Source organism: Cibotium barometz, chromosome 24 (genome assembly GCF_041138505.1).
Source record: "Cibotium barometz isolate CiBa-2024 chromosome 24, ASM4113850v1, whole genome shotgun sequence".
NCBI classification, from domain to species: Eukaryota; Viridiplantae; Streptophyta; class Polypodiopsida; order Cyatheales; family Cibotiaceae; genus Cibotium; species Cibotium barometz.
In genome coordinates, this window is record NC_141069.1 from 51,104,574 (window position 1) to 51,127,268 (window position 22,695).

General features: G+C 39.7%; 1 protein-coding gene across 1 annotated transcript in view; it reads left to right on the forward strand.

Annotated features, from left to right (window-relative positions):
- Positions 1-22,695, forward strand: part of LOC147625422 (putative linoleate 9S-lipoxygenase 5) — a 91,788-nt gene that overhangs the window by 68,056 nt on the left and 1,037 nt on the right. The window contains exons 4-8 of the mRNA XM_086818759.1: positions 6,121-6,474; positions 6,619-6,704; positions 6,782-6,874; positions 7,895-8,202; positions 8,335-8,622. Of these exons, the coding sequence (XP_086674885.1) occupies positions 6,121-6,474; positions 6,619-6,704; positions 6,782-6,874; positions 7,895-8,202; positions 8,335-8,622 (1,129 nt within the window). The remainder of the gene's footprint in view (positions 1-6,120; positions 6,475-6,618; positions 6,705-6,781; positions 6,875-7,894; positions 8,203-8,334; positions 8,623-22,695) is intronic.

A 22,695-nucleotide genomic window follows, 5' to 3' on the forward strand; every position in this document is an offset into this window, starting at 1 on the left:
CAACATAAAGTGTTTGTGTGTCATTAAGGATGTAAGAGTCATTCTTTATATAGTGGAGGTAGAAGTTGACATGTATGTGATTTCTAACAAAGGGGAGGGCTACCTGATTATACTAGGAAGGCCTTGGCTCATAGCCATGAATGCAGATCAAAGGTGGGGAATGTTGGTGCTAAATAAAAATAGATCTAAGGGGGATTCTAGCAAGAAAATCACCTATGTTATGTGCAAGGGTAAAGAAGTGGATTTGAGATATGAAACCAAAGTATATGAAGGGAGTAGTGAACACTTGACCCCACTGAGACTGAGGAAGAAACATTTAACACTGACAATGATAGTTCATTTGATGTTATGGGCCTTACTTTTCAAAATAGGGAAGCTAAACAAAAGCTAGATACACTTTCTTTCCTTCTTAACCCTCAAGCTTATGTTAACCTCCTTCTTCCCAACTTCCATGCCATCATAAAGTCCTTAGTCTTCTCCCCATGCCATCATAAAGTCCTTAGTCTTCTCCCCATGCTCACTCCCTCATCCCAACTCTCTATAAATCTCTACTTTTCAACTTATGTGCTAGTGCCTTGGGGGTGTTTTCTCCACCATGTGATTCTTGCCAATGCCATTATAGGTCTATGTAACTAATCCATGCGTGATTAGTGTTGTACCCTTAAAGTGGCCTTTTTCATTCTAGGAACCCCATCGAGCCTCCACCCACCCCACGATGCGATTCAATTATGGTGCTTTTGGAGGTGGCAATGGATGCATAGACCTATCCATGGTCTTGTGGCCTTGGTGCATCCCACCTACAAAGTACCAAGTCTCTTTACCGAGGATAAGAAGCTACTATTCAATGCCTACTTGCCAAAGATACTTCCCATCCATGAGTAAAGAGATTTCCTCCAAGAGCTTATTTAGTACAATGATTAGGAGGGGATCCACCTTCATATATGAACCCATTTTTCTAGAGTAGGGAGTAGATGATCCACCCACGTTTTTGGTGGGAGTCATCAAATGGCTCACATACAAAAAGTGGCTTTTAGAGTCTTGTCAAAGGTGACTATTATATATTCGAGAGTCAACTTTCAAGACTTTTAACTTTATATTTTAGAGTATTAACTAGTTCTTATATTTTAATTCTCCTATTTTCTCATAGAATTTCTCTTCGGGGACATGTGACAGCAGGAACTGGAGTTCGTACTCACTCATACACACACAAAGATATGTAATCATCTGAGCACCATGTAGTTAGACCGGCTTGTATATTGTTGCACTAACATGCGCATAATGGAGAAGATGCATGACATGGAGATCTCCAAATAGATAGAGATCTCCAGAGCTCAAAGTTTGATTCATGATCAATAGCATGTCATCAATGATGGGTCGTGACTAATAATGTATAAATGTTTGCTTTCAAGTTATGAGTCGTCGTGACTAATAATCGATAGATGCTTGCTTTCAAGTGAATTGCGTTTGAGTTCAAGTTGACAATAGTGTTTATTATTATATAAATTGTCTAGATATTCCACTTAAAGCCTTACGAGATGTGTAAAAATGCATGAAGTAGTCTCTTATTCTATAGTAATAAATATGGTTCAAAGTTTGTAAAATTTTGTCCAAAACAAGTGCCTAAAGGATAGGTGTACATGTGATTATCTCTCACAAAACACACCAGCAAAGCATAACATTATATAGAACATATGTGTAAGATTTGGTCCTATAAGACTATGATTGTTTGATTAGCTATAAAAACCCTAAAATTTTACTTTTTTTGAGATAGCTGAATACCATAAAAGTTTCAATAAGACCTAAATTTTGAAGTTCTAATTGATTTTGGAGCTTTATATGGATTGTGTTACACCATATATATATATATATATATATATATATATATTTGAAGCAATCTATATCCAAAAAATTTGAAAAGAAATGAGAAATTGGCTAATTAAAGCGTTTGATCCAAATATAGTCCAAGCAGCTCTGCATCACAACTGTAATTTTGCCTATGAAGTCTTATGAAATTTAAAAACCTAGAGGTAACCAATGTGATCCCAAAAAATCCCAATTTTCCTTCACTATATACCTAATGATATGAAAAAAAGAAAGCTTTGATTTTCACTACCCATGTTATAAATGATTTCATAAAGTTGGTCAATAAATAGGACATAAATATGTCCATGGATACTTTTCTATCCTATTACAAAAATGGTTTTAAAGAACAAACAACAGAGAGAGGTCTACTCAACATTCAATCACATTTGGAATACTAATTTCAAACATGTTAGTTCATTCAAAACTAGTCAGTTTTCCAAATGTCATATTTGTTCAAGGATTAAGGAACTATTTGTTTACTACAAAATGCTAGGAGGACAGTAACATATTAATGAAGGGATGCAAAAAGCATATGGATCAACCTCGGGGGGGGGGGGGGGGGGGGGGGGGGGGGGGTCAGTATATGTAAAATATCCCTATCGCGTGCGTTCAAGGCCTATATTTTAAATCCCTTATTTGTGAATTTTTTAATCTATATAATATCCCCTTTTCTTTATGAATCTGTAAATTTTTTTGAAAAAAATTTAAATCATACCCTTATGTAAATATTTTTCTGTAAGTTTCATAAATTAAAATTATGCTTCTGTTGAACACACGTGATATTCACATTTTTTTGTGAGTGACCCCCCCGAGGGATCAACAAAGCAACTACAAAAATTTATAATATAGTTGGCAACAGTTTTCAAATCATTAACCAAAAGGTACTTATGCATTATTCATGACAAAATGGAACAACAAAAAATAGTAGTTTCTAAGCTCAAAGAGTGTAATCAATGCAATCAAAGGATATAGAAAGGTCACCCCAAGTACCAGTTTCTTTAATAGGAATGATAACTCATGGACATGGTCAAGGTAGGTATGGGCAGTTTTTAAATGAAATTTGGCTTCAAATCCTAATTTCATAATTGGATCCCTCTCTCATTGCCTTATAAATATGAAATGAGTTGATAATCATGTTGAAGATGGTGCCTAATTTGGAGTGTGATCTCCTAAAGAGTCTAATGTTAACAAAGGCTCCTAAAGGCTCTAGATCTACAAAATAACATGGACAAGGGGTTCAATCAAAGAATGTGCATGTCCTTTGTTTACTCGTCCAAATTAAGAAAACACAATAGACTTGTATATCCTCTTTTTAGAATGTATCAGAGACATTATTTTATCGTTTGGCAAGTGTGCATCTAATTTAAAAAATAAAAAATAGGTTCTTGTTTGTATACCTATCATTCCTAGTGGCAAGAGGCACATTCAAATTTGTAGAATTAGCATTCTTGATGGTTGGGGACACACACATGAGGATATTAATGCTATGTTTATTAGCAGGTTGTCAGAGTTTGTTGTAAAATTTTAACACTTGTGAAATTATATCTCAGGCCCCACCCATTCTCACTAATCTAAGTGCCTAATTTTAAGCCATACATAGAAGATTAGCTTTGTGATGGCCAAGATTCTTTGATTGGGCACTCAAAGCCACAGCAATTTAGGCACTCAAAACCACACAAATTTATATTTTTCATACAAGAGGACAATGTTATGTTGATGTAATACAAGATGCACGTGAAGTCCCCTGATTGGTTGCCAATTTAAGGGAGCATTGAGTTATGCAAAAGAGAAAATCAAGGTAAAACAATGCTTCTAATTGGTGTACCAAGGTTAGTTTCTATGTTTCCACACATAAAATATTATTTATAGGTAATATCTAGGATCTAAGATTACTTAAACCACTGGAAATACTAGGAATAACAACAAGGACTCACATCACCATTGCATTTATATATATCTCTAGTTGATCGAGTATTGGGAGAAAACTCTCGTGCACTTGAATGCGATAATTAGTACTCAGAATACACATAGTATTATATTCATTTTTGGCTAAGAAACGATACAAGATGAGGATAATTGAACTACTCCAATTGGGAATGATGATGAATTCCTAGGATTCGAGGCATTAATGTGGTCCTCAAAGAGGCAAGCCAAAGAAACATTTTCTCAAATGGTAGATATGAAGAAGGGAGACTTAATTATGGTCTTTTGTTCATTAGATGATATTTATCCAATTTGGTTGTTTGGGAGTGGCAAAATTAGATACTATTACAAACAAGCTTTTAGAATCATGGATAGTATGTATATCAATGATTCTAAAAGCTTGTTTGTAATAAACAAGCTTTCAAAATTATGGACAAGTACGAGTACAATATTGGACTCCTTTGTTTTTAATAAAAACAATGCTATAGATGCAGAAGTATATATAGATTGTTGGAAGATCCACTCTGTTCAAAGTCTATAGATTCCATTGTGTAGGCATGGCTCGAGGGCATGGGTACATCAAAGGGACGAAATGTACAAAAAAGGAAAAAGATCCCATTGATTGTGTGTCAAGCAAGTTGGAAAGCTGAAAGGAAAAATACAGTAATAGATTAGCCAGCCTTTTATATTTTATGATTTTTTTATCCTTTAAAAACATGAGTTAGTTCATGTGTTAATAATCTTTATTGTACTTTAAGATGCTTTTTTCGTTTCATTAAAATTACAATAGGTAAAAAATATGTTTATAAACACACCTATTACCCAACATTATATATAGTGGTAATGATACTAATTTCCTGTGAGGACAATCAACTAGCAGTGTTCCTAATTCAAGACCACTACAACTTTGAATTCATAAAATTTATAACTTATACTACTAGAAGAACAAGTTCTCAAAGTATTTGAAATAAATAACACAAGAAATTACTAAATCGAAATTCTTACAACATCTAGAATTACAATTTCATAATTCCATATTATCTAAAATAATAGGTTGATCAAAATTCTCATGAATTTTATAGTAACAATCTCTAAAATCCTAGACTATATAAAATAGCTTATTTGAAAATTTCTTATTATCTAAAATAAAAGTCTGTAAATTTCCATATTATTTGAAATTGAATGTTTCTCCCAATTTTAGAACTCTCGAAGTATCAAGATTTTTTCAGATTTTCTTAATACGATGTTCTATGTGTGTGTGTGTGTGTGTGTATCTGTATAATTATATGTATGTATGTATGTATGTATATATATATATATATATATATATATATATATATATATATAGGTATGTATGTATATATATATGTATATATACATTTGTCTATATGTATGTATATATATATATATCTCTGTATATATATATATATATGTATCTCTATATATATGTGTGTGTGTGTATACATACATACATACATACATACATATATATATATATATATATATATATCTGTATATATGTATATATATGTATATACATGTATATATATGTATATATCTATATACATCTCTATATGTGTGTGTGTGTATATATATATATTTATGTATATATGTGTGTATGTATGTATATATGTATGTATATATATATGTGTATATACATATGTATGTATATATACATATATATGTATATATATATATGTGTGTATACATACATACATATATACATATACATACACATACATAAATATATATATATATATATACACATATACATACACATACATATACATATATACATATACACATATATGTATATTATATAGAATATATACATATTCTATATTACAACAGGTATATAGATATATTCACATGTGTTCTAGTATAGGAGAAAGGGGAGAAAGAGCTTCAAAAGAAGAGAGGGTTGGAGCCTTTGGCTACAAATTCTAAGAAGGGTGAAAGGTTACACTAGTAGGCAAGGTTATGACCCTAAGGACAAGAGCATGATCAAAAGGTTGTCAAAACCTTGCGGGTCAATAGAACTGTATAACACATTAGAACCTTACACCCGATTGCAACCATTAGAGAGGCATACTGTGAATGATGGAGCGGTTGCAAGCCTAGCCTTGCAACCAAGCCTCGACTATAAAAGGGCAGGGTGCATTTAAGCATGCCATCGACGTCGCCAAAGTCAAGCAAGCATCGTGGCTTTTATACGTGAGGCCAGCCAAGCTACAAACCTTTGCAGCTCTTTCTTCTACGCGCCTTTATTATATGTGCATCATGGCAGATAATCTGATCGTCCCTGATGTTGTGTGAGAATTATGGTTGTCGTAGATCCGAAGGCGGAGAGTACTTTAAGCGCGACTGGCACCGTCTACGTCCCCCGAGATGAGCAGTTCGATCGCCTCAAGTCGTCGGATTTCACTGGGTCCGCTCTGAAGTCGGCGTTACACCTGCTCCTCCCCTTGATTAGAGCGCTCCTCAACTTGAGCTTCGACTTCAAATCCTGGCAGCAGATTGACGACCTCTACTCTAGAGCCTCAATAGCTTCATTCCGTGAGTTAATGAAACAAAACCCAGCTAATATAAAAGATGATGACGGAGATGGTGAGCTCATCAGACAACTGACTGATCCAAGAGGGGGCGACTCCAAGATCTTCAAATTTCCTGTGCCTCAAATCATCCAAGGTAATCAAGTCATCCTGCAAGGCAATCAAGTTGTCGCCTTTATATTCGCCAATTAAATAATCAATGTTTACTACTTGATTGAGCTAATCAAGGACAAGCAATAATTATCTCGTGTATGCGCGCGTGCGCCCGCGCACTTGATAGTGAACGAAAGGGTGTGGTGTGATGACTCTGAGTTCGCCAGACAGATGCTTGTAGGGGTTAATCCAATGGTCATCGAGAGGTTAAAGGTAACGTACGTGAGATAATGTACAAAGGATGATCGCTAATTCATGAATTCATCTAAATTCCGTTGAAATAATGACAGGATTTCCCCAACAACTTGGACCCGAGGGTATACGGCTCGGCAATAACAGCCCAGCATGTGGAAGCGAACTTGGAAGGCATGACTGTGGAAGAGGTACTAGTTTGATGGATTTCAAAGACTACAGCTCTAGTTACATTGGTGCATACTTAAGTGATTTCAAAGACTATAGCTCTAGTTACATTGGTGCATACTTGATTCTTATTCTATGAGTGCATACTTAAGTGATTTCAAAGACTATCGGTCTAGTTACATTAGTGCATGCTTGACTCTTAGTTACATTAGTGCATACTTGATTCTTATTTGATTAGTGCATACTTGATTCTCATTTATTTGATTACAAGAAGGTGATGACTGCACACGATCCGTTTCTATCAAACTAGATCGACCCTTTGATTTAAAGCCTACAAGTTATGCTAAAATCCTATATATATATATATAGAAATAAAACTCATTACAACACAAACTCTTCTTTGCAATTCAACCCCTCAAATATACAAGCTGTGACCAGCAGAAAAGATAGCCGAACTCTTTTATGACAGAAAACAGCAAGTCTCTCTTAGGATGAATTTTACAATATAGACGGACATCCCTCCATATCTTCTTCTACAAAGAGCTAGTTGGAAGTATAAATGGAGTTTCTCTGGAAAGTGGACATCCCAATGAGGATGAAGATGCTTTTGTGGAAAGTTATGATGTCTGGTCCACCCTTATTAGGGTTCAAGCTGGTCAAAAGAAACTTTAAATGAAGGGTTGGATAGCTGATTGGATGGGTGTCAGAATGACCTGGCCTATGTGGCGGGTCTCAGATTCATGGGTGTTGGCTGGTATCAGGTTTACATGCCTTTTGAAAATATGGTTATCAAGGAATATCAAAAGAGTGTTTGATGTTGAAACTCGTGAAGGGGTGGATTTTGTTAAACGTAAATTATACCTGCATGTCTAAATGCAGGGCTGTGTGTTAATGACTGCAATGCTAATGTTGTAAAGGTACTTCAAAGAGGCGAGAATCTAAATCTATACAGGGCACCCTCCTTTTTTTGTAGGCTAGAGCTCATTGACTAATGCGTGATTAATGAGGCTTAAATTAACGTAATGAATAGAATCTTTTTGCAGGCCCTGAGAGAGAAGAGACTGTATACGCTGGATTATACGGACGTCTACATGCCTTACATAGAGCGCATAAACAAGCTCAAGGGTAAAGGCTATGCCACGCGCACGCTGCTCTTCCTCACCCACGACGGCACCTTGAGTCCGCTCGCCATTGAATTGAGCCTCCCACCTTCTCCCAATGGTGGGGAATCGCTCAACAGCAGAGTTTTCGTCCCGCCTGCTTCGCCCGGGCAAAAGGATCCCCTCTGGGAGCTGGCCAAACTGCACGTCATAACTAATGACACTGGATATCACGAACTGGTTAGCCACTGGTAATCAATCGTCTACAGTCGTTGTGATTAATGTCTCCACTTCTCAATCCAATGCTTTGAATGCCTCTCTACTGCACATGACGATGATTCAAGCACGTTTTTAACCCTTCAATCTGCATCTTTTTTTGGTAGGCTGCGTAGCCACGCTTCCATGGAGCCCATCGTTATTGCCACGCGCAGGCAGTTGAGCGCAATGCACCCCATTTATTGCCTTCTGCTGCCGCATTTCAAGAACACTATGAACATCAACGCTGTTGCCAGAAAGAACCTCATCAACAGCTTCTCTGGGTCCTTGATCAATGGTGGTATCGTCGAGTATGGGTTCACCGCAGGCAGATACGCGATGGAGTTGAGCTCGGCTGTATACAAACTAAAGTGGAGGTTCGATGAACAAGCACTACCGGCTGACTTGATCAAAAGGTACGCATATTATATAGCATGCAAGACCACCGTCTTCTTGTTTAGTTTTTCTTTTCTGAGACAGCTGCTCTGCTAAAATCTCTTAAAGGCGGGGCACAAAGTTAAAACATACAAAATTTCGCTCTCGCCACGTCTGGGACTCTGCATGCCGTGTCGTTCATGCAGGCTTGCCTTTCTGCATGCACCGCGCCCCCCCTTCTCCGTCTCGTCTCCCCCTTCTTGGTCTGCCTGCTGAGCCACACCGCCTGGTAAGCCCCTCCCCCTAGGAGGGGGGAACTCTGCCCAACGATGTCTCTCCAAGACATCGTCCGATTTGGCTCAAGCCCTGCTCCACATGCCATCAGAGATGGTGTTGGCCCTTCATCCTTGGTTCTGCATCAAGCTCCAACGAGGCCTCACGGTGTACTACAGTCTTCACCAAAGTGTGGCCATTTTTCCTCTCCTCTGCTACATCATCAGAAAGGCTTTGGGGGTCTACGTGAAGCTGAAGATGGCCAGGGGAAGCATCAAGAAAGTTCTCCTCAGGTTCAACCCGGCCCGGTTCCCCTTGGTCAACTTGTTTCCTTCGCAGAGGCTGTCCGACATCCGAAAGGTGGTCGTGCTATTTCAGGTCAAGTTCACTCTTCTTTCCCCCCCAGGTCTGATGAAAACCCTATGGTTAATCTCTCTCAGAATGCGGCCTTTGAAGAAAGGGTCGGGGATTTTGATGTTGATGACGAAGGAGCCGTCATCTTCGATGACGATGAACTGGCTACATGGCAGGATCACTTGTCCACACACTCGCTGATAGGCCTCTGTCATAGGGCTAGACCCCCGGTGGACGCCCTGAAGTACTGGATTAAGATCAAGTGGGAGAACAGAAGGGTATTAGAGTGGCTTCAGTCCAACATTTACCAAATGTATACTACATGTTTCATTTCGAGGATCCGGTAAGTGCTACCTCTGTTATTAACAGTGGCCAATGGATTATTAGGAACACTCCTCTGTCCTTCTTGAGATGGTTTAATAGTTTCGACCCTAAGGGCCCCAAACCCACAAAAATCCCTATATGGGTTGAGCTAATAGACATGCCTGCTAAGTACTCTATCTTGGCCAAAAGGATTGGTGGCTCAGTTGGTAAAGTGTTAGGTCAAAAGCCCTTTCAGGTGGTCAATCCTCAATGGGCCCAGTAGATGCTCATAGAGGTTGACACTGCTAAAGGATAAAGTCCCTCTGAAAAAAAGGGAGGGGCAGATCATATATGAACAAGTGCTAACCTATAAAAATCTATCGAATGCCTGTTTTAACTGTAATAAACAAGGCCACATGATCAGGGACTGCCCTGATCTTCACCAACCACATCAGTTATTGATAAGGCTCCTAGCAAGGATAAGGCCTTTGTGGCTCCCCAAAAAAAACATGTGTCGAAGTTCAAAAATAACAAATCTAATTGGCATATTCCTGCTAATAGGTTTGCCCCTCTCTTGGCAGATGTGCAAGATGGTCTAGTCAATCAGTTTTAAGTCAAGGAGGCCCCAAAGACAGCCTTGGTCGGGGAAGAACAACTCTCTCCGGGAAGGGTTCCCCGCCGCAAGGACAGAGTCTCATTTAGTCAAGAACTAGACTCCCCTATGGACTCAGATGAGGACTTCATAGGTAAAACTCAACCAACGGATGATGTGTTCAAATCTCAGTTGGAAGCTGAGGATGCTGCAATGATGAAAAGAATGTCCCTCTCCCCATCTAAACAGCCTGAGGAGGGAGGTTTCTCTCCCCATCCTTTGGGTGCTAAAATGAAGAGGAAGAAGGAAAAAGTTCAGGAGGCATTGAGAACCTCCATGTCCTCGGGGAAGCCCTCCATGTCCTCGGGGAAGCCCTCCAAAGCTAGTAAAAAATGAACCCTATAAACCTGCTCTCCTTCAATTGTAAGGGGCTCACTAACCTTGAAAGGGCAGTGGCCATCAATAGATACGTTAGAGACTTGGCTTTTGACTTCGACTTTCTGAATCTGCAAGAATTTAAAATTGGAGGGTCACAACTTCATGTGAATCTTCAAAGAATCTCAAAGAATGCTGTTTGGTATTCTACCAATCAGCCTTCATGTAAAGGAGGGTTCGCAGTTGGCATCCACAGGAAGTGGGAACACAAAATTCAGGATGCATGGTCTGATGATGATCACAATTGGACAGCGGTTAGGTTGGGGAACCCTTTTAACTTCACATTGACTTCTATCTATGCCCCTTGTTTGGCCAGCATGAGGGCATCAACTTGGCATTCTATTAATCAGATTGTGGGTCCTATTTTGCTAGTTGGTGACTTTAACATGGTGGAAGGATAGGGTGATAGAAGTAGGTCTCTGGGAAGAACTATTAGTGGTCAGGAAAAGGATAAATGGGAATTACTCAAGGTCGGTAAGGACCTGTCAGACCTCTCAGCGAAGACAGGGTTCTCCTGGTCTAATCATCAAAAAGGTCACTTCCACAGGGCCGCTAGACTTGATAGACTTTATGCCTCTGGCTTCCTAGTAGACATGTTCATAAAAGTCAAGTGTCTTACTAATACTTCCCTTATCATCTCCGACCACCTTTCTCTTTAGGGCAGGCTAAAGGAAGAGATGGTTGGCCCCACCTTGACCCATCCCTTTTTTGTCTTCCGTGTGTCCAACAGGAGATAAAAGGTTTCATCGCTGAGGCCTTCAATCAGTTTTTGTCCCCCTCCAAGCTGGGTTGGACTTGTCTGGTCAATAAGGTGCATAATATCTGCAGGGACTATAAGCTTAAAGCAGCGGCTATCTGCCTGAATCGCAGAGTCCAGATTAGAAATCAGATTCAAGGCATCTTTCACTCTAACAATGGGTTAAAGGACCACTCTCTAATTGACCTAAGGAACCCACTTAGACTTGAGGAGTTGCTGGCAGCCAAGTCCACTATGTTGTGGTACAGAGAGGCGTGGACTAGAAAAATCGACACTCCTCACCCTAAGATGTTCTCTCTTCTCAAAAGGAAAAAAGCTAGGGATCTTATTCCTATGGTCAAGAAACCCAATGGTCAAGTTGCTGCTAATGAAGATGAAAACCTCCAAGTCATCAAGAATCATTTTTTTAATTTGTTCTCCACGGTTCCCCCTCCCACTCAGGAAGTTATAGCTAGAGAAAAGATCGCTCTCATGAGGAAAAAAATGGTCAGCCTGTCAATCACCCACCTCAAAAAGGGGAAGTCTCCGGGTGAAGGTGGGATCCCAAATGAATTCTTTCTTGGAATAAACATCAATGGGCTTTTCACTTCAAATTAATCTGGGCCTTTGCCCAAGAAAGGAAACATGCAATTTTGGCTTGGTTGGTAATTCACAAAGCAAACTGGACGCAAGAGAAGGCTCTGAAGTTTGGTCATGGGAACGGTATTTGCCCTCGGTGTAAAGCAAAGCTGGAGACTATCCCGCATCTCTTTTACTCTTGCCTAGACACTAAACAGTTTTTGAGTGTGCTGAATGAGGCCTTTGTGAAGATTAGAAGCTCCCCACTCAGCTGGAAACAGGGATTTCATTAACGTCTTCACAATTTCGTGATCACGTTAACAAAATCTATTGTTAACATATTAAAACTTGTGATCACATTGTATATTCACATGACCTGAGCAATGACCTGCCAAAACCCACTAGTCCCGTAACACCTCCGGGCTTTTATCTTTCCCGGCGGGCCCGCCAAGAAAGATACAAGCCTGGCGGGCCCGCCGAGAAAGATACAAGCCCGGCGGGCCCGCCGGGAAAAATAAAGAACACCGGCGGGGTACTATTCTGTATATAAACACTGCCCAACACCCATCGTACGACTTTTGGGGAGATAGTCCTTGTTTTGGGGGCGTGATATCTCTCCTCAAAGTACTTGTAGAGCTCTCGAGTTGCTAGAAGTGTCCTCTTGGGAAGAACGTCCTTATCTTAGGGGCTGTCGTCTTTCCTTGTAGGCACTCCTAAGGCTATTGAGCCACTCATCCTTAGTTCTTTGAACTGGGGGCAGGGTGTGGTTCGTAGCTAATACTTGCGGACATTTAGGGACAAATTTGGAGTCATTCAGCTTTGCATTTGAGCCACGTACGTAATCTACCTCATTCTGCTTTATGAATGGTTTGATGGAGCCAAGAGTCCTGCTTAGGGGCTTGTATTGGTTCTTGATACTTGATATAGTTTAGAGTAGACAAGGGTCTATTGTCCTATACTAGAGTATTGGGCAAGCATAGATCTTTGATTTTCTTTGTGAATGTTAGAGAAGGTCTATTGTCCTATACTAGAGTATTGGGCAAGCATAGATCTTTGATTGTGTAAAGTATCCTTAATTGGGTACAAAAGGCATCCTTCATTGGGGGTGCAATGTGCATGATAGTTTCGAAGTAGTTTTGTAGTAAGACCTTGCAAGATAGTTTGAAGTAGTTTTGTGTTATGTGATGATCTTTTGTATTTGTCAAGATAGTTTCGAAGTACTTTGTCTGCTAATGTATGTTTTGAGTGATTTGTTGTTTTTTCATTTGTGTATTCATTGTTATATGCTTGGTTGAATAGGTTATTTGTTGAGATGGAGGACAATGTTGGATCCAGTGATACCTCCAATAGAGTCCAAATTTCAAATAGCAGGAAAAAAAAAGCACCTGGGATAGAGTGGCAATATGCAATTAACGTTGGTGATCGATTCATAGATTGGGAGTGTAAGCTATGCCATGCAGTAAAATCAGGTGGGGCGCCTCGACTAAGAGAATACTTTTTAGGCGGACCGAAGAAAAAGTCATGTACCCACCCCTCTGCACCTATAGTGGCCAAATGCATAAGAGAAGAAATTCAAAAGAAAGATTCAAGAAAACATGACACTCCTACCGTTAATGTATCAAGGCAGCAAGAACACTGTTGTTCTAATCATCAAACTCCCGCTACATCGCCTACTTGTATCCCGAACGGCAATGTGCAACCAGAAAGTAATCTACCCAGTGCATCTTCTTGCAAGCGAAACTTTGACGTAGGAAATATACCCATGCGTCAAACTTCATTGCAAGAAAGCCTACCTGAAGGTCAACTCGATGATGCACAACTCGTCCTTGCTGAAGCGATTTACTTTTCTGGGAGTGCTATGATGATGGTGGATAGTGAGCATTGGAAGAGAGCATGGAAGAAAATTGGTGAGTTTGGACCAGGGTTTTCACCGCCTACGTACCATGCTATGCGAAATGATCTATTAGAGAAATGTTATGCGCAAGTAAAAGAACGTGTACAAAGAATAATTCTTAGCAATATAGAGCTTTCGAGATGTAGTATAGTAAGTGATGGATGGTCTAATGTGCAAAGAAAACTATTAATTAATATAATGGTTATTTCACCTAGAGGTGAGACTTTCATCCGTGCCATGGATTCAGCTGGTTCAATCAAAACCGGGGCTTACATTGCTCAAGTCATTAGCTCTATGATAGAGGAAGTGGGTGCCAAAAATGTAGTCCAAGTCGTCATGGACAATGCAAAAAATTGTAAAAATGCATCCAAAATCCTACAGCGACAATATCCACATATTTTTCCGGTAGGCTGTAATACTCATAGTTTGAATCTTGTATTAAAAGATTGGTATAAATCTGATGATACCAAATGGTTTACCTCAATCGTCGACACTGCTCACCAGCTTGTGAAATTCATGCTCAAGAGACAGAGAGTTTTAGATATGTTTTGACCTTGCATGTCAGTTATGTTAAAGCTTCCAGCGGAGACTAGGTTTTGCACTCACTTTTACACTTTTGAGTCTCTTCTTAGAAATAAAGATGCAGTTTGCGAAACATTTACATGCATGGCATTTCATGACTGGGAGAACACTCAACTTGAAAAAGTGAAAGAGAAAATCAAAGTCTGGAAGGGAGCGCTTACGAGAAGAAGTTGGTGGAAGAACAGTGTGATGGATGCATACCATGTAATGATGCCTGTTATGTATGCTGTACGAAGTCTTGATCAAAGAGCACCTAATCTCAGAAAAGCATGGATGCAATGGTGGACTGTCCAGCGGAGTTTGGAGTGTCCTGAGAAATTAGAGCATTCAGTGGTGGAAAAGCAATGGCGTGTACCATTCTCCAGTAGACAAAGAAAAGTTCTGTTGAAGTACTTTCATGCTAGATGGATTGGAGCGCATTCACCACTACACAGTGCTGCTTACATGTTAGATCCTGAATATTGGAATATGGATTTGATGTCCAACGTTGAGGTGGTGCAAGATTTTTATAAAGTGGTAAACACTTTCTATAATAATGATGATGATCGTGTACAGTGCATAAAGGAGATGACCTCATTTCGATTGAAAGAGGGTTTATTTTCCAACTCCCTTGTTCAACAAATGGCTAAAGAGCAACCTGCATGGAAGTGGTGGATGATGAATGGTGGTGAGCATTATGCTTTATTGCGCAACCTTGCGATGAAGGTTCTAAGTCAGTGCTCTTTAAACTCAGGCTCAGAAAGAAACTGGAGCATGTACAAATATATTCACAGTACTATTTACAATCGACTTCTTGTAGATCGAGCAGATAAACTTGTTTACATGTACTGCAATGAAAAGATCTTGCAAGACATTGAAAACGAAGAGTATGAAGAAGATATGCCCAGATGGATGTACAATTGTGATGATGTAGTAGACGAGAACTTTGATGATGGACGCACGTTGTGCACCACCCTTGAGATAGAAGACAATTTAGACATTGACTTAGATGAGCTTAATTTAGCAGACGAGAGAGTAAACGGTGAAAGAATATTGGAGCAAGATACTGACATAGAGGAAGAAGTCACTTCATTAATTTTAAAAAAAGTACTTGTACAAATGATCATATTTGGAGAAATTATCAATACAAAAGTAGGATTTGTTTTTCTTAGCTTTCATCTTGAAATAAATTACGAATTGCACTAGGAGTTGCATCTAAAGGTCCTGGTGGTTTATATTCGCTAGTCATGCCGAAAACTGTATAAATACCTTGATTTATTGGGACATTGCACAATGCACATGTGGAAGTATTTTGTATTTGCCTCACTAAACATATTAAGTGGTAGTAGTGTCCACATGGTAGTATATACTGGCCGCTCTACCCATCGAATACTTTGTAACATACAGGACATTAGGGGGTGGAGGAACTAGTAGCCCAGAAACTCCCACAAGATCAGGATGTATCAAAAAATGAGAGATGTGGTTTCCTTGGCGCACAGGAGCAATACGTGAAGAGATGCTCTGCACATCTTGGCTGATCTTTGTTAGCTGCTCTTGAATCCCTCTATTGGCCAGGGGAGGAGTTGACGCTTGAGTTAATCGGTCAGCTTCTTTCTCCTTCTCTGCTAGCTGTGCCCCTAAGCTTTCTTTGAACTTGTTTAACTCCAATCCAGAGCCCTCCACCATGAGAGCAAGTTCTTCCCTTGTGAATGTCACTGTCTCTTCACGTATGTCGTGGGTGTTGACAGTGGCCTCTCTGGAGGTGAAGTCCACTGGAGTTTCTAGGATAAATTGAGCATATAGCATCTTAGCAAAATAGAGTGGAGCGTCGGCATTATGGAGAGGACGATCGTACACCTCCAAGAAAATGCGCTCGGCATTAGTTTTGATATCATTGTGAGTGCAACGTGAAATCTTCCATCTTCCCTTCTTAATCTCGCCATCTGGACATGACCATATTTCCTTTATCATCTCTGTGGTTACGCGTTTGTTTATGTCTTTCCATTGGGCATAAGTTGAATTTGTCCATTTCGACAACTTGCATGCTGTTCTTGTAGCTTCGCGGGCTGTCAGGCCATGTGCAAGGGCCTTCATTCGCTCATATGCCTTCTTGGCTAACTCCTGATGCTCGTTTGCTTGCGCCTCTGCCATATCTGCATGAACGTAAATGACTTTAGGATTTTAATGAATTGTAAAGATCAACGTAAGATAAATTGACCATTACTCTCAAAATCTTAAAGTTAAACACCACGAGAGGAGATATGTATTGCAAAGACTCAATGAGAAATATCCACTTGACTCCAAAAATACTTCAAACAATGCGCGCACATCAAATTTTGAAGAGAAAACATAAACTTAAACACCACAAGAGGAGAGAGATATTGCAAAGACTCAATGAGATAATATTTCAAACATTGGACACAGCAAATTTTGAAGAGAGAAACAAAATGCCATTCCTGAAACTTAATCTCTTGATACTGTATCATTACAAAGTTGGGGTGAATGACACCGATAGCTCTACAAGAGGACGTTGTGCCCTCGTTAGGTCAGTATTTAGTGATCTAAAAAATTCAACTACTTACAAAATTGATTTTCGCTCATCGCGATTAGGCAGAAACATCCAATTTTTGACTCTATGAATAATAGTATCCATGGTAACTTTGTCATAGGAACTATTATCCATCCACAACTCTTGCACTTTCTGCCAAAAGTCATATAAAGTTTGTAATAAATATCCCAAGGCAAAAACATCAATGCAGGAGTGTATGCATCTGCCAAAAATGGATCATAAAGCTCTGGGGCTATCCACGGCCGTTTATTTCGCTCTCTGTCTGCGTAGGAGACTGCCTGTGCCACCTTCTCAGGGTTCTTGTCTGCTTCAAATACAAAATTGAGAGACACCCGTTTTTTGGGCGCTCTCAGTAGTAACCCCCAATCGATAATACCTATGCGTGGCTTTAGCTCTTTTGTAAAATTCAACACTACATTGAATGGATGTAGGTCGGTATGTATAATTCCTGCCATATGTACTGCCGCTAGGCCTTCCACCAGGGCATGCATAATATGTGGCATGCTTATTACTATTTGTTTTATTTTAGAAAGTTCTAGATGACTTAAAGGAATATTATCAGGCGGGGGTTGTCTCCATCCTCGATCCAAACGGAAAATTGCTCTGGTGAACTCACTGAATCTGAAGGGAACCTTCAGAAGAGTATCACCAAGAGCACCGCCATTATAGTATGGGAAAATAGTGATCCAAGGAGCCTCTTTTGTAAAGGCAATACACCGGACAATCGATGGATGTAGCACTTGCATAACCTGCTCTGCCTGGAAGCTCTCGAACTTGGTGTTGCCTTCTCCTTTGTAGTGCTTTCCGCAAAAAGTAATGTGCTCCGGTAAAAATGATATACCTTTAACTGTATACTCTTTTACTGTGCCAAAAACACCGGAGCCTATTGTTCGCCCTTCGAACAGAGCCTCGTGCGGGATGCCAATGAGATGTGTGCACATAGAATTGTAGATGGTACGATTAATGACACCTGTACCACTTGCATCTGCCTGGCTGGACGTTGCAGCGACGTCCTGGGCAATGCACACTCTTTTGGGAAGGGACTCTGCATCCAACGCCTTCATGCGCTTGCTCTTGGCTCTTTGCTCGCTCCATACCACGTCCCATAACTGTAGACGTTGCATATTGGCTTCAGGCGAGGCAGCATCTCTAAGATCACTGCATGCTACACGCATGCTCCCCAAAATGGTTCGTGTTATGTGTTGATGGTTGAAATTTGCTATCTTCTGTCTATCAAGCAACTCAGCGTTGCCTCCGCCGCTTTGAAGCCGACACTGTGCATTTTCCCATATTTGGTCTATTAGATCTCGCATGAGTATCTCAGACTCATTGATCTTTTTGACGACATCATCAGCACATTGTGACACTGTGATGACTGCTTCAATGCGAATTACTCGCAAAACGATTTTACGCTCTTCGGGGGAAAGCATGTTGATCGTCTTCGTAAATCTAGAAAATATCACTAAACACAAAAAAATAGAATATCAAAAATTACTGAAATCAACATCAAGCAAACGTGAGAGAATAGCAATAAGTATATCATTACTTATCAATGTTCAAACAAAAACGGAATATCAAATAATTTTAATGAACTCAACATCATCCAATACATCATCAAACGTGAGAGAACAGCAACAAGTGTATCATTACTTATCAATGATCAAACAAAAAAAGAATATATCAAACAATATTACTGAACTCAACATCATGCAATACATTATCGAACGTGAGACAACCGCAACAAGTGCATTATTACTTACGAACTGTATACATTATCGAATGAGAGAGAGAGAGAGAGGGGGAGGAAGAGAGAGAGGTGTGATAGATAGAGAGAGGAAAAATTAAATGACATTTTTTATAGTTTTGTGAGTTCCTACAGAGAGAAAAATAATGTTTTGTAATCCTAAAGCACTCCTCATCTACACACCTATCGTGATAGAGAGAGAGATGTGAAGTGTATCATGAGAGAGAGAGAGAGAGTTGTGAAGTGTATCATTGCGAGAGAGAGAGAGAGAATTGTGAAGTGTATCATGAGAGAGAGAGAGAGAGAGAGGAGAGGAAGAGAGAGTTGTGACAGATAGAGAGAAGAAACATTAGATGACATTTTTAATGTTTCTGTGAGTTCCTAAAGAGGAAAATAATGTACTGTTTTAATTTTTAAGTAAATAGAGGGAGAAAAAAGAAATTATTAGGAATTATCTATATTTTAAGAGAAATAAAAAAAATCATGAGAGAATTGTGAAGTGTATCATGAGAGAGAGAGAGAGAGAGAGAGAGAGGAGAGGAAGAGAGAGTTGTGACAGATAGAGAGAAGAAACATTAGATGACATTTTTAATGTTTTTGTGAGTTCCTAAAGAGGAAAATAATGTACTGTTTTAATTTTTGAGTAAATAGAGGGAGAAAAAAGAAATTATTAGAAATTATGTATATTTTAAGAGAAATAAAAAAAATCATTATCTACACATCTATCGTGTTGTGAAGTGAATCATGAGAGAGATAGAGAAAGAGTTGTGAAGTGTATCATGAGAGAGAGAGAGGGGGGTAAGAAGAGAGAGGTATTCATATTTTTCGAGTTACGAATCACGATATTATAAAATAAAACGTTTAGACAATATGATGTAAACTTTGATCCATGAAATACTCATGCCGTGTTAGCAACCAAGTATCGCATGGATCAAACACAATAAAAACAATACAAGTCAAATCAAACAAATTTACGACATTTATTCGACCGCGTTAACGATCAAATGCCGCAATATGCAAAAAACAATTTATGCACTAGCGGACGACACCAACTTGCCGCGTTAACGACAAAATGCCACCTGATTCTATGGGAATACGAATAGGATACGAACATACACTGGCCGCGTTACCGACCATATGTCCGCATTTGACAAAGGGAAGGGAAGGGAAGGTGACATCGCCATAACGATACTATGCTTGCCGCGTTACCGACTAGTACCGCTACGGCGTGCCATACTTACCATAGGACACAGACTAGCTGCGTTACCGACTAAGTGCCCCAGGGTAAGCACCATTCCGAAGAATGGCCTTACACACACACCAGTCGTGTGGCGGGCCACCCACATCCTGCCGCGCATTGCGACAATGGGCGGCTGCCCGCACGAACACACCCACACACACATCCCTCGTGTGGCAGACCACCCACATCCTGCCGCGCATTGCGACAGTGGGCAGCTGCCCGCACGAACACACCCACATACACACACACACACACACACAAGTTTCATTACCTGTGTATGCTGTCAGCAATGAACTCCCAAAGGGCCCCCCGGGCCCATATATATAGGAAATTGTACCCCGTCGGGCTAGATGATGACCCCGCCGGGACCCGCCGGGTTTTGCTTTAACCCGACGGGACCGCCGGGCATAGCAAAAGCCCGGCGGGATTTTATCCGGTTACCAGGTCGCTTGCCACCGGCTTTTTTGAGAACATGTTAACATGTGAACATGTTAATAACATGTTAACACATGTTATTAACAAAAAAAAAATTGTGATCACGTGAATATAAAATCAGAGGCTGGAAAGAAGTTCTTTTAGGGAAATGTCATCATCTTGATCCCTTAACGTGGCAGTCTGTCAGAATCCTTCTGCTATGGCATGTCTGGAAACAAAGGAATGAAGCCCTCTATGAAATTAAAACTAATCACAATTTCTTTCTTTTTCTTGACAGTATCCTCAAGGTGGCCAATCAAATTCAACCAAGTGGTGATTTGTCGAAAGTGGGCCACTGGCAGGCTCTTCCATGGAGGAAGTGGAGGAAAGTGCTCAGTTCTTCTCTCTCCAAAAAGAAGGAAATCATGTGTCAAGGCTTGGAGTTGGAATGCCACAGAAGGCTTCAATATGCTGTTCATCGTGTTCAGTCCTCGGATGGTTTTGGAGGGGTACATTAAACCCTTTCAGTCAGGTCCATGGCATCTTATACAGACTTTTCACCTATGTGCATCGTGTTCAGTCCTCGCATGCTTTTGGAGGGTTCCATAAAACCTTTTCAGTTAGGTCCATTGTATCTTGTACAGGCTAACAACCTTTTCAATAGTCCTTAGGTTTTGGGCCATCGGTCTCTATATTTGCAGTTTTAAGTTCTTCTGGGTGTGTAGCTAAATCACTTATTTAGCTGTCTTCAGGGTCCCCCCATGGACCTTCCTCATGGAGCGCTATAATCTCACCTTTTCTTAATATATTTTCCTGTTTTTACTAATTAAAAAAATCTCTTAAAGGCGTACACCTGTCATAATTACATTCAAACTTTTACGCAAGAAGGCCATTATACTATTATGCAGTGAATTAACTTCTACACAAGGCCTGTATTATATGTAGTGGGTGTTAGGTTCTCGTAGAGAAGAACCCATGATCAAACCTTAGAGCGCTTCTAAGAAAAGCCATGAGGACCTCCAGAGCGTGTCTTATATACGTATACGGTATACTTGTCCACCCCTTGTCCACAATTGTTCACTTGTTCAAATCAACCACAAACCTTCGACTTCCTATTTTTAGGATATCCTAAACTATTTGATTAATAAATATTTAGCTAGAACCTTGGTGTCAAATCTTGGATTTCCTTCCTAGATTATTTGATTAATAAATAGCCAAAATATATTTTTGGCTACTTATATAATATTAGTTATGTTCGAGCATTCTAGTTGGCCACACCCTCATCGTGATCTCATGGAAATCAACTTTTATAATTAGTCTAGAAAATAGAGCACCTTAAAATAGACAATGATTCCATAATTTTAGGCATCGTTTTATGTGTACTTGCAAAGATTCATTTTAAGCCAATGAATCCATAATTTTAGGCATCGTTTATATATATACTTGCAAAGATCCGTGCGACAAATTTGGAGTTGATATGCTTAAGTTATACCTATCCCATTGAAAGGTGAATTCGAACAGTTCATGTCACAAACGTTGGAATCTGCCTTTTAGTGGGGAAGGCTTTCTATGTCACAACCATTGGAATCTATCTTTTAGTGGAGAAAGTATAACTTGAGCATATCAACTCCAAATTTATGGGGAGATAGTAGATTTAGAATCTACTTTTCAAGGGCTTTCCAATTATATGTCACATATGAAAGTAAGATACATAAGGTTCATACACCCACCAACATGTGTGCACTACTAACACACTCTCTCTCAAGATGGGCTATTGATGGCCATCACATGGGAAAAAACCTATACACCCAAAATCCAATAAGGAAAAAAATGAAGAGAAGCCACACAACACCAAATCGTTTGTCTCTATAATAGTGGACTTTATAAAGAAAAGCCTTCTCATGTTTAAAATGCAAACTTTTAAGACACCCTCTCTCTCTCTCACACACACACACACGCAAGCACACATGGGTGTATGCACAAACTCTTTGTCCCTCTCTTTAAACACATGGATGCATGTACATAGAGAGAGAGAGGTATTAACGTTAGTAGAATGTAACACGAGGGCATATATGACCAACGGTGGGACTTGAACTCGGGTGAATCATGGCCTTTATAAGGGCCCTCACAATAGTGAGAGAAAAAAGAGATAGAGAGAGAGAGAAAGAGAGGGGGGGTTCTATTTGATTTCGTTTTTCTCTTCCACAAACATAAAATAATCTTAATTGCTATATTTGTGGAAGGGAGACTTAGTGAGAAGTTGGAACCCTTCTAAAGGCTAAGAAAGTCAATGAAGATGTGTCGTATTGATCCTTTGTAAGGTGTGTGGGAGAGTGAGAGTAGAACCTTGACTAGCAAATAATCCTTTGTAAGGTGTGTGGGAGTGAGAGTAGAACCTTGACTAGCAAATAATTTTAATC